This window comes from Staurois parvus, unplaced genomic scaffold (assembly GCF_062004578.1).
Source record: "Staurois parvus isolate SC_StPar_1 unplaced genomic scaffold, SC_StPar_1.0 ptg000696l, whole genome shotgun sequence".
NCBI lineage: Eukaryota > Metazoa > Chordata > Amphibia > Anura > Ranidae > Staurois > Staurois parvus.
This window is the reverse complement of record NW_028318492.1, coordinates 2,757,902-2,770,824: the sequence shown is the minus strand read 5'-3', so window position 1 is coordinate 2,770,824 and position 12,923 is coordinate 2,757,902. Positions and strand designations below refer to the sequence as shown.

General features: G+C 39.0%; 1 protein-coding gene across 1 annotated transcript in view; it reads left to right on the top strand.

The window, feature by feature from the left end:
* Window positions 1-12,486, top strand: part of RAB9A (RAB9A, member RAS oncogene family) — a 32,794-nt gene extending 20,308 nt beyond the window's left edge. The window contains exons 2-3 of the mRNA XM_089652990.1: window positions 3,773-3,882; window positions 7,825-12,486. Of these exons, the coding sequence (XP_089509116.1) occupies window positions 7,855-8,460 (606 nt within the window). The 5' untranslated portion in view covers window positions 3,773-3,882; window positions 7,825-7,854 and the 3' untranslated portion in view covers window positions 8,461-12,486. The remainder of the gene's footprint in view (window positions 1-3,772; window positions 3,883-7,824) is intronic.
* Window positions 12,487-12,923: the final 437 nt, after the last annotated feature.

Below are 12,923 nucleotides of genomic sequence, written 5' to 3'. Positions count from 1 at the left end.
TGCCACACTAAGCATGGACAACAGAAAGAGGAGACGAGAACTGTCTGAGGACCTGAGAACCAAAATTGTGGCAAAATATCAACAATCTCAAGGTTACAAGTCCATCTCCAGAGAACTAGATTTGCCTTTGTCCACAGTGCGCAACATTATCAAGAAGTTTGCAACCCATGGCACTGTAGCTAATCTCCCTGGTCGTGGACGGATGAGGAAAATTGATGAAAGATTGCAACGCAGAATAGTCCGGATGGTGGATAAGCAGCCCCAAACATGTTCCAAAGACATTCAAGCTGTCCTGCAGGCTCAGGGAGCATCAGTGTCAGCGCGAACTATCCGTCGACATTTAAATGAAATGAAACGCTATGGCAGGAGACCCAGGAGGACCCCACTGCTGACACAGAGACATAAAAAAGCAAGACTACAGTTTGCCAAAATGTACTTGAGTAAGCCAAAAGCCTTCTGGGAAAACGTCTTGTGGACAGATGAGACCAAGATAGAGCTTTTCGGTAAAGCACATCATTCTACTGTTTACCGAAAACGGAATGAGGCCTACAAAGAACAAAACACAGTACCTACGGTAAAATATGGTGGAGGTTCAATGATGTTTTGGGGTTGTTTTGCTGCCTCTGGCACTGGGTGCCTTGACTGTGTGCAAGGCATCATGAAATCTGAGGATTACCAAAGGATTTTGGGTCGCACTGTAGGGCCCAGTGTCAGAAAGCTGGGTTTGCGTCCAAGATCCTGGGTCTTCCAGCAGGACAATGACCCCAAACATACGTCAAAAAGCACTCAGAAATGGATGGCAAAGAAGCGCTGGAGAGTTCTGAAGTGGCCAGCAATGAGCCCAGATCTAAATCCCATTGAACACCTGTGGAGAGATCTTAAAATTGCTGTTGGGAAAAGGTGTCCTTCCAATAAGAGAGACCTGGAGCTGTTTGCAAAGGAAGAGTGGTCCAAAATTCCGGGTGAGAGGTGTCAGAAGCTTATTGATGGTTATAGGAAGCGACTGATTTCAGTTATGTTTTCCAAAGGGTGTGCAACCAAATATTAAGTTAAGGGTGCCAATACTTTTGTCCAGCCCATTTTTGGGGTTTTGTGTGACATTATGTCATATTTGCTTTTCTGCCTCTGTTTTATATTTGTTCCAATACATACAAAGGGAATAAACATGTGTATAGCAAAACATGTGTTAATGCAATACCTTTTTTGTGTGAAATACTTGATTTTCAGGAAAAATATCAAGGGTGCCAACAATTTCGGCCATGACTGTATGTGTATGTGTGTGTATATATATATATATAATATTTTTTTTTAATTGTGTTTTGAAAAACCGCTGTTCAAATACTGTGTGACATAAAAAATTGCAGTACCCACTATTTTAGACCTGTACATTAACCACTTCAGTACTGGGCACTTACAGTATACCTTCTTCCTGCCCAGGCCAATTTTCAGCTTTCAGTGCTTTCGCACTTTGACAATTGCGCGGTCATGTAACACTGTACCCATATGAAATTTTTATAATTTTTTTCACACAAATAGAGCTTTCTTTTGGTGATATTTAATTACCACTGAGTTTTTTTTTTGCTAAATAAAACAAAAACCACCTGAAACTTTTGACAAAAACACGCACTTTTCTTTGTTTCTGTTTATATAATTTTGCAAATAAATAACATTTCTTCATAAATTTAGGGCAAAATGTATTCTGCTACATTTCTTTAGTAAAAATAATAATTGAATTTTTGTATTTTTTTTCAAATGTTTGTATTTTTTTATTTTTTACTTTTTTTTCCACCATTTTATTTTTCAGCACACTGTGACCAAAGCAGTAAGTAACATTAAACTACTCTGGGCAAGTGATCAGGATTTTTTTTTTTTTTTTTAGGATTGCTAATACCAGTGTATTTCATTGATATTTGCAGTCATTTTTTCTGAATGAAACTGATTCATTCAGCCTTTTGTTGTGATTAGCTGTGATTGGGTAGAGCTGATCACATAATACAGATGGGCAGTGATCGGCCCTGTCTGTATCATGTGACTGCCTTGACCAGATTGGTCACATGACACTGGCAACGGGCCGGTGTAGTGATATGTTATTGGCTGTGTCCCGTGGACACAGCCTGTGACAGATCGCACTGCTGCGCTGCTGTCAATCTGCTAAAGGCTGGGCGGGAAGATGTTAAAACCCCCAAACTTTTTTTTTTTTTTTTTTTTTAAAGTAATTTTCTAGCAAAAAATACTGATTTTTACATACAATACAAAAAGTGCCAGAAAAGGTCAGGTCTTCAATTAGGTAAAAACTACAACATGTGTGAATTAGGGTTGACTGTAAATCCACAGTCCTTTTTAACAGGAATGATAACATTTACATGGCACTAAGATGACCACTACAGGGAGCATGTATGAAGTTCAATGAATTGAAATATGTAACTGCAAGCAAATACAAATCTGAATGGCAAGGTATAAATGTTAAAGTAATAACTCAAAGTGTGTACAATCTGATCCCCTGAACAACATAGCTAATGAATGTAATTATTGGCAGCGAATTGTCGACAAATAACCGATCTAAAACCTTTATGATGACTTCCCATGATTCAGCAGCATGTTATTGCTAAATCCTAAGAAAGTGAGTCACCAGCTTCAAAAGGTGCCATGTTTTCTCTTTTGTGTGAAGACTTAACAACTCTTGGCAAGTATTGAAAGTAGAGGTGCACATTCTGGAAAAGACGTTGACCTTTGATCCACTAAAGATCCATTTTAGGGTAGTTACTAAAAAAAAATCTGTATTTACAGTAAAACAAAACATGTTTTGATTTGAGATTTTATTTCTTTTCAATAATCAGGGCCTGTGCAATGAACTTAAAGCAGACCTGTACCTACCCTTGGTGCTGCTGTGATCCCTGCTGCCACTCGGTTTTGATCTGTTTGCTCCCAGATGCAGGTCTCGGTTTCTGAGCACCTAATCACTGGGCCTGAGCATTGTCACATTTAATTGCTGGCGGGTGGTCCAGAGAAGTATGCATGTACTGATTGTCAGATTCCAGGGCCACCGTAGGGGAATGGATGCTGTCTAGAACATAGATTGGTGGAGATGGAAGCAGTTTTATATTTAGTTTATATTTTTTTTCTTTTTTTTTTTTTTTTTTACCCCGAGAGTCCTGCTTAAGGCCACAGACGGCAAGAGTGTTTGAAGTGTATTCTAATGCATGCCAAGTGCCATCCCGATTTCAATCTTGGTGACTTAATTTACGCACTTTGAACTGCAGCATATCTACAGGATAGCTGTCCCTTTTTATTGCCTATTTATTCTTGCTACTATTTTACTTGCTTTGCCCTTCAAGGGGGAGAAATTGTTTTAGATTCCTGAGGGTTGCAGTTTGCTTTGAACTCCGGGGAAATGAAAAATCTACCTTTTGCAATGGGGCTCTCCTGTACTGCAATGGTTAAAAGCTCAAATTTGCCTAAGATACCTGTTAAGAGCACTTTTTTTTTAAAAAACCTTGCTCCCACTGGCAATTACAGATCTGACATGATCAAACACGATGCAAGACCAGTACTCCAGCATTGTAAGTGAGGACACAAAGGTGTGCAATGGCTGTTGGAGGATTGGGGGATAATGTAGGTAAAACCTTTTTACAAGTACCCTGGGGAAAAAACAAAAATGTAACGCCCTGGAGCACCACTGCAAGGAAAGATATTTTTAATTTTCTTGAAGTTCAGTGTTAACACACAGTATGCAATGAGGTTAGAAAATCATGATCTTTTTTGTTTCTTTCAGCTACTGAGTGATGACAGGAAGTGAAAGAAGAAGGCACGCATCCTGACTGATTACTTCATTCCTTTACTTGACTTCAGTGCATTATTCATTACCATGTACATATTACTTGGGTAAGTGGGCCTTATACTGACATGCATTGTCTTCACTGGTCTGAAAAAAAAAATTTATGAAAGGATTTATTCTGAATATGTCAATCTAGGCTGAATTTGGGGTAAACATCTGACTCTAATGGATGCTGCAGTAGTAGTGCATAGACATAAAGTGGAAGTTCAGCCTATTCCTAACTAAGCTTAAATCTGTTCCCACCCCCCCCCCTTTTAAAACCCTATTCTATCTACACTGTCAGTGGTCTCTTGTAAAGTGATCTCCGCAGTGGCTGCAGTGCCTGGAAGTCACCCATAGGCTTACTATGGGGCTTCTGTTGTCGGCTGTCCCTCCTCTACATTGACTCCACCACTGACAGCTGATCATATGACCAGACTGTATCACTCTCAGAATAAGTATACACATCTTCCTTTAACAGGGTTTAGAAGGAGAATGGGAGCAGATTTAAGCGTAGTTAAGCCAGCAATACAGTTCAAAACGTGTATGGGCAGGTTGAATGTTGATCGATCGTACAACCAGACTTTCAGATTTTACATGTGGTTATTGCTAGTGGCTATTATAGCCTCTAGCAGTAATCACTGTGTTCTCCTGGTGGTGATGGCCCCCCCTCCCCAGGAGAACACCAAGGCCCTGCGAGTGTTGATGGGGGAATTGAGCGATATTTATTTTTATTCCCTATGGTTACAGAAAAGAAAATCGCTCCATCTATGGCTGGCTTGAGAAATAGAGGGGACTTCCACTTTAAAGGTTATCTATAGGCAAACCTTCTCCAGCTATAGCAACACTTTAATTTTCACAGCTTTAACACAAGCTGATGACTTTTTTTTTTTTTTGTTCCTGTGAATCTCATTTTCAGTTTTCCTTTACAGTTATTGCACTTTTTAATTAAGAATCTTTATCCTGGTGTCTTTAGCTTTGTGGACTGCACCTTTTGTCTTCATGTCTGCAGTTGTGTATTTTGTCCACCCAAAAAGAGCAGTTGTGGTTTTATGTAGCTTTTGGCAACTGTGCAAACCTGGTTCTTGAACTGTTCCTGAACCTTTTTTCTGTACTCTGTGCAGGTTCTTGAAGTATTCTGACCAGTGAGAAAAATATATAGTTGCTGGACATACTTTAATATGATCAGAATTATTACACATAAGCTTCAAAATTGTTACCCTTTTTTGTAAGGGTAGGGGAATCCCTTTACATAGACTGTATCAGATTGGAAGCAAAACAGGTTATTTCCCTGGAAAATCAGTGCATTTATTTTCTAAATATGATTTTGTAACATTTTTTATGGATCTCTTCCCAAATGATTAAATTATATATACATTTAAAGAATTGCAAGCTATTTAAGGACAGGTGCACCTTTTTGTATCATTAAATTGCATATGCCTCCATTGCCTATTCTCCAAAATAATAAAAAAAATGTCACACTCCAGACCAGACTTATTCCCCGCCTTGGTGCTCTGGCATAGCCACAATCAATAGGTAGTGAACTCCAGTTGAATATTTGTATATATCTGTTTGAGGTGAAAGTAATATCCATAACTCCTAAATATGTTACCCTCATTCAACGATCTTCACGTGTAAACTTTGGAAGCCAGCTTCCTGCTTTGGGAGAGGAGAGGGCAAACTGCAGATCTCCGGATCATCTATAATTTTAGTTTCTTTATCATACATCTCAGGACACCAAGACAATAGGGTTATGCTTCCACCTCTGGAGGATTGGAAACTAGCAAAAAGACAGAATCTCCTCCTAGGCTAGCTTTTTGAAAATGCTAGTTGTGTGAACTGAGTTATGGATCGTGGCAAGGGTGGACCATGCCTGCTAAAGTATATAGGTACTGCCCCTTGTAGTCTCTACCAAGGGCTGTGTTTCTGAGTTTCCTGTAGGTCGCCTGCAGAATGCATGGTCTTTGTCCCTTTTTATCCTAGTTCTTTTGCTTCTGCAATCTGCCATTGCAAAGTGAGGGATCCCCAATGGGGTTCTCATAGAATAGCGCGTGTAATGGATGAGGCTTTGCTTGTTCATGTGGCTATGACTTAACAATGGATTGCAGGAGGAGTACAGCAATGTACTGAGTCTAGACAGACAGGAGAAGTGTAGACAGATTAACCACTTGCCTACAGGGCACTTATACCCCCTTCCTGCCCAGGCCAATTTTCAGCTTTCAGCACTGTCACACTTTGACAATTGCGCAGTCATGCAGCACTGTACCCATATGAAATTTTTATCATTTTTTTGAGGCAGAGCTTTCTTTTGGTGGTATTTAATCACCTCTGGGTTTTTTTATTTTTCGCTAAACAAACCAAAAACCACTGAAATTTTTGGGGAAAAAAAAGTTTTTTTCTTTGTTTTTTGTTACAATATTTTGTAAAGAAGTGATTTTTCTCCTTCACTGATGTGCGCTAATGAGGCTGCACTGATGGGCATTGATAGGCTGCACTAATAGGTGGTACTGATGGGCACTGATTAGACACTGGTAGGTGGCACTGATGGGCATTGACAGGCATCACTGAGAAGCACTGACTGGCAGCAGTTAGGTGGCACTGACTGGCACTGTTGGTTTGCACTGACGGGTACTGAAAGGTGGCACTGATTGGCAGCACTGTTAGGTGGCACTGACTGGCATTGATAGGTGGCACTGATAGGTGACACTGAAAGGCAGCTCAGATGGGTAATGATATGTGGCATTGATGTGCATTGATAGGTGGCATTGATGGGCACTGGCAGGTGGCATTGATGGGCACTGGCAGGTGGCACTGCTGGGGCTACACTGATCATCAAGGCACACTGCTCATCAGTGCCCTGGTGATCAGTGTACATGTCCCCTCTGAGTAATGCCGATTACCGGCTCTCATCTCCTCTCCAGCTGTCAGCGTGACAGCTTGTGAGGTGAGAAATGCCGATAATCGACATTTCCTTATTTACATGCGATCAGCTGTGATTGGACACAGCTGATCAGATGACCGAGCCGACATCTTTGGCCCCTTCCGTTGATCAGTGATCCGTTGTGTCCGCACCACTGATTGTCTCGCTGCGTGCCCCCAGAGCTGCGCATGCGCGGTTATAGTGGGAGGACATCATATGATGTCCTCCCAGAATGAGAGAACCGCCTTGCGCTGTCATTACCTTCTATGGTGGGCTGGAGGCGGTTAAATTGCTTGCACCTGAAAATTGTTGGAGACAAGTCTAATAGGAGCACCACATTAACGTGAATAACTGCCCTTTCCTCTGCCTATAAAACCACATTGTGAGCTATGCACTGAGGAATATTCTATTAAAAGCCAGGAATTGGTGTTGACCTACAGGGAAACCCTGTCTTACTTTATCTATGACACTTGGCCTACTAGGGGTCCAGGTTTTGCTTGTAGAAGGTGGGGATACCCCCTCCCAAAGGGTCTTCAGGGTGTGGAAACCATAGAAATGGACCTAGGCCCTGGACCTGTATGGCACCCTGAGGATAACTACACACACTGCACTACACTAAAGGCCAGACCCCCAAACTGGTGTCCAGATACATCCCAAAGTCACACCAAGGTGTACAGATCTGAAAACTGCTAGATAGCTCAGGGCACTAAGCAATCAGATAGTGCTAGAAGTGAAAAAAGAAAAAATATCACCTAAAGACACTAGCAGAAAACTGGAATCTCAGATTGGGTGGGGTTATTTGAGTGCGCACTATGGGTGGCCCTAGCAGGTTTGTTGCCAGTTTCTAATCACCTGAAGGTAGCCTGCATATAACCCATAGTCTGTGAATACAAACCCTGTACTCTGTGATTAAGATTTTATTAGGTTACATTAAAATGTTAACACGTGTGAGATTGCATTGAAAATGAATTAGTTGCTTTGACTTACTACAACCTGCCAATGTCTGTAGTTGTTTCTCTACGGCTATTAATACATAAATGTCTTAATTTATATACAAAGCATTTTCTCAATAATATTTTCTCTTTTTCAGAATATAAATTGAAGACTTTTCTTTATAATAATGGCAGGCAAGTCGTCTTTGCTGAAAGTAATCCTTTTGGGAGATGGTGGAGTCGGGAAGAGTTCTCTCATGAATCGATACGTTACCAACAAATTTGACACCCAGTTATTTCATACTATAGGAGTTGAGTTCTTGAATAAAGAACTGGAGGTGGACAATCATTCAGTGACCATGCAAATATGGGATACCGCGGGCCAAGAACGTTTCAGGAGCCTGAGGACCCCATTCTATAGGGGATCTGACTGTTGCCTGTTGACATTCAGTGTTGATGACTCTCAGAGTTTTCAAAACCTAAACAACTGGAAGAAAGAATTTGTCTACTATGCGGATGTTAAAGACCCAGAACATTTTCCATTTGTGATTTTGGGAAACAAAGTAGACATCAGTGAACGTCAAGTCTCAACAGAAGAAGCTGAGACTTGGTGCAGAGACAATGGGAACCATCCCTATTTTGAGACAAGTGCTAAGGATGCCACTAATGTGTCAGCAGCATTTGAAGAAGCTGTCCGAAGAGTTTTGGCTATTGAAGATCGAACAGATCAGCTGATCCATAATGATACAGTGAATCTACATAGAAAGCCAAAGTCTAGTTCAACCTGCTGTTGACTTTTAGATTTATGGAAAGTCTGCTATCAACACCTTCAGTGTGAGCTTGGCTTTTTCACAATACAGGTCTACTATGTACACATCAGTAGGCCAGGATTGCTTCACTGGAAAAGAACAAGTGATTAGTCATTGTTTTAATGAAGCTTCACTATGGAGAAGCCATAGACCTTACAAAGACTTTACCCTTGTGGTGCCATGATATGTACCACACACAGTGCGTACTGTTTCCTTGGTAAATGTGCTTATTAAAACTAACAATTTACTATACTGAAATATAGCGGAAGACTTTATAAATTAAAACTTCATGCTGTATGGCTTTGATTACATAGATGACAAAAATGAGAAGAGATAATACATATATTAATTATGTTTGTGACTATTTCCTTTTGGACTGTGCCCAGTCACAATTGATTGGATAAATCCAGAGTCCAATAACTGATGACATTTAAAGTTGGTATCTTTCACTGTTATTGCTTTCACTTTTGATCTGTGATAATCGGTGTTTTTTTTCTCTTATTTGTTATTGCATTTAGTACTGTTATTTGTACTTGAGACTATTTTTTCTTTTTTCCTTCTCCATTTAATAACTAAAATTGGGTGTAGACACTATAGAAATAAGAATCCCTAGCCAGTACAGTCTAGCAGAATTTGTAGGGAGCCAATTACCATGCACTTCTTTGAGAGCTCAAAGGCTGTAAAGTACCAGTTGCACAAGTTTATTGGCTACCAGGCTTCTGGAATTTGTCTGGCCCTTCCATGGATGAGAAATCATGAATATGCACAACAATATACCCTTGCCTATAATGCAGGGATGAGCAGAATGAATATTTTTGAGCCATGTTCTGTTTAGTGTCTGTTAGCGTATGAAATTTAATTTATGAACAAGCAATGAGCTATATTTAAAAAAAAAAAAAAAAGTATTTTCTTTTTGGGGGGTGACTTGGGACCACTGTATCTTGGTCTTTGTAATTTCCTGAGCTTGTGAAACTGCTATCTTCTGTTGACGATTAAACAACACTGTTGGGAAGTTAGGTACCTCTTTTATATACACATAATACTTCAGCAAATACTTTTTTCACCTCTGATTAATAGGCATGAAAATGAATCTTCTGGCCTTCAGATATAATAAATGATTGGCTTTTCCCTTAACATTACAGGATGCTGTTTAAGCCCTTCCTGCCTGACCTGGTATCCCTTTTTAAGCAGTTCAGAATGCCCGAGGGGGGGTGGCGGAAGCTAGTCCTGCCAGCTACTGATCTTTAGTTCTGACTGAGAGCTGTCTTTGATAGCTCGGTCTTTGTGCTGTGAGCATACTCTCAGACATAAACATCAGCCACCCAATGACGGATATTTGCAGTGCATGGGTGTTAAAGCCCACCCTTTTGCCACTGTGCATGTGCTGGGTGGATGTACAGGAGTTAAAGCATGGGTCCTCAGGGGAGAGCCTTTTTGAGAGTATATTCATGCCTCAGTGTATAAAATTGCTTATACTCGAATATAATTTGGTCCTTATAAACAAAATCTTATAGTACCAGTGTGGTTTAATTATTAACAGTGGGTTTACAACGTTAACCTTTGAACAAGGCCTTATTTTCAAAAAAGGTTACATCCAAATGAATTGAATGATTCAGTTTAGAATAGCTCTCAGCAACTGTGAGAACATGAAGTTTTGTGGGGGGGTTTTTTTTTTTTTCTCTTTACTCCTTTCTTCACAATTACCCTGGCATATAGTGTAGCCTATTCTATCTGATGAGGTCTCTGGTGCCTGCTACTAGAATCTACATGAATAGAAGCAAAATTTAACACATAATTAGAAGCAAGCATATCTGTAAGAATAATAAACTGCCACATACCAAACCTGTAAATTTCCACTAACATGGATGAATCTAGCAGGAAGGGATTACCTACTAGATCATTATAGTCATCAAATTGTTTACTAAAGAACTAAGCATTTTTCCATCCAGTTTTACAATGAACCTGAACTTTGTCAGTGAAGGACAAAATGGGTTTTCTTCAGTGACCTTCCCCTTTTACTTCCTCACTACTCGGATTGGCCACCCGGAGTTGAGAAAGAAAAATACCATTTTAAGGTAAAGGAATTGTGTGATTTCCCCTTTCTTTATGCAGTGACTGAATGGCCAATTCAGTACCAATGATGTTCATAGAGGAACAGAGGAAACGTTCTTGTAAGCAATGACCAGAACAACGTAAAGGTTACACAGGTCATCGTCTCATTGATCTTGTGGGCAAATAGAGAAGAGGTACCTGTTAGCAACTCGGAAGGTGGAGGTTTATGCAAATCTGATGCTTTGCCTTGCATAGGCTAATCCCTTTAACTTTGTTTTTCTGTGTTCCCCTGCTATAATTTTATTTTTAACATTACCCAAACACATGTACATGATGGGACTTTCATAATCTGTACCACCAACTGTTTAGGCCTGTCCCTATTTTCCCACAATATGCACCCTAATTGTATTCCGCAGGATTATTACAGATTTATGTAAATTATTGACTTTATGTCAAAATTCAGTTAAACCCTCATGTCTTACTACTTCCCTAAGGATGCTGACATGTTTACTGCCCCATAGAGCGTACTGAAAAAAGAAGGCCAGTGGTGTCTTATGGTGTGTGAACTGTGATTGGCAGCCTGGTTTGCCCTTTTGCTCTGCTGTGTAAGATGGCAGCACAGCCCAGTTGGGGAATAATTTGTTCTTTCAGGTACAGTTTTTGTTCATAAGATTAAGCTATAGCAAGTCATTTATAATTTAAATGTTTCATAGTTGGCAGCAATTTCTTTGAACATTAGCAAAGAAAATGGTTGTTTCTAAAGCTTGACATCTACAAACATATTCTTACTTTTTTTTTTTTTTACTTGGAGAAGGATTAGAACCTTGTTGTTGTCTTTTTGCTTGGCTTGAGAGTGTTTTCTTACTTTGTCTTGGTAATGCCTGTCAATCGCAATAGGAAGTAAGGAGAATCTGCCAAATAGGGACAGAGTTTATCAGCTTCCCCCACTCTGTCCAAATTAAAAAAAAAAAAATATATGTATGTTTTACTAGAGTTTTCACTTTAATTAAAAACATGATTCCTACTTGCTATTAATATATTATTGGGCAGATATTGGGAATAATGATAGAATTAGGAACATTCTTTCAGTCGGAAAGACCTGTATTGTGGGTTTTTTTTTTCTAAAATTTATTTAAATTGACTTTTTAATCTGTAGACACATTGGGCCTAATAAAAATGTCCCTCAATAAGGACTGCTCCACAGCAACTAGTTAGTTTATGATCTGCAGTGGAAATTTACAAATGAAGAATGAAAATTAAAATCTTAATGTCAGGCAAAAAAGTAATGTGTAAAATACCTCAAATTTTATGTCACATTCACTAAGCTATGACTATTCTATGACATTATGACCATTAATTTTGGCAAAGAGAGCCTATGAGAGCTAAAGGCCCCAAGCCTGAAAAATAATAGTTGTAGTAATAACACATTATAATTATAGCCTAGTCAATTGAGCCTGTTGAAGCCTATTGTAGTATTGTATTATGCAGAAAAAGGAAAAATAGCCAAACTTATCTGTGTAACAAATGTAAGATGAATTAATAATAACTTGAATGTGTAAAAGCACTACTTGAGAAAGTGTTTAACAAATAAATGTTTGGATATATTTTTATGAAAGTCTGCATTCCATTGGTTTACAGATTTGACTTTCTTGCTAATTTAAAGATATTTAGCATTTTTAATAGAACAGGTACTTTTGGCTGTACTTTCTAATGGAAATGAGCTGCTAGCTTAGGGTCCTAATCCTATAAATGTGGAAGCTGTGGATGTGAAGATTGTATTCAGTGATTTGCTATATATGTTTTTTTTTTTTTTTTTTTTCAGTTTTGAGAATAACTTTTGAATTATGTGTGATTTTGTCAAATCAATTGTTCTGATTACCTTCACCACTGCTGATTATACAGTTCCCAAGATGCTAACAATAAAAGCACTAAATATTTAACATTTAATATAAAGCATAACTATGGTTTGTTTTTTTTTTTGTGTGTTCTTTTTTTATCTTAAAAGGATTGCATAGTGTTTTTGTAACACAATAACACCCCCTTAGATGTTTTCGTGCACTACTGACATACATAATTAAATTACAATGGATTAAATATTTTTTTCACTCAATAAAGAGTATCTAAGTCCAGCAACAAAAATGTAATACATTGCACCTTACTAATCCTTAGTTGAGGTGACCGCATTTTTTTTTGTGGAAATCTCACTGGGTATTTTCTGTACCTAAATAAACAAAAGGGGGTAAAACGAGCGCTGGATGATATAAGAACAGGATATAAAGCAGCTGGCATGAAAGGCAAACCTCAAAACGCCTCATAAGATAACAGTCACAAAAAGAAAAAGCATGCAGCGCTAAAGTATTGAGATTACCTCGCAATGCAATATGACAACCTCAATG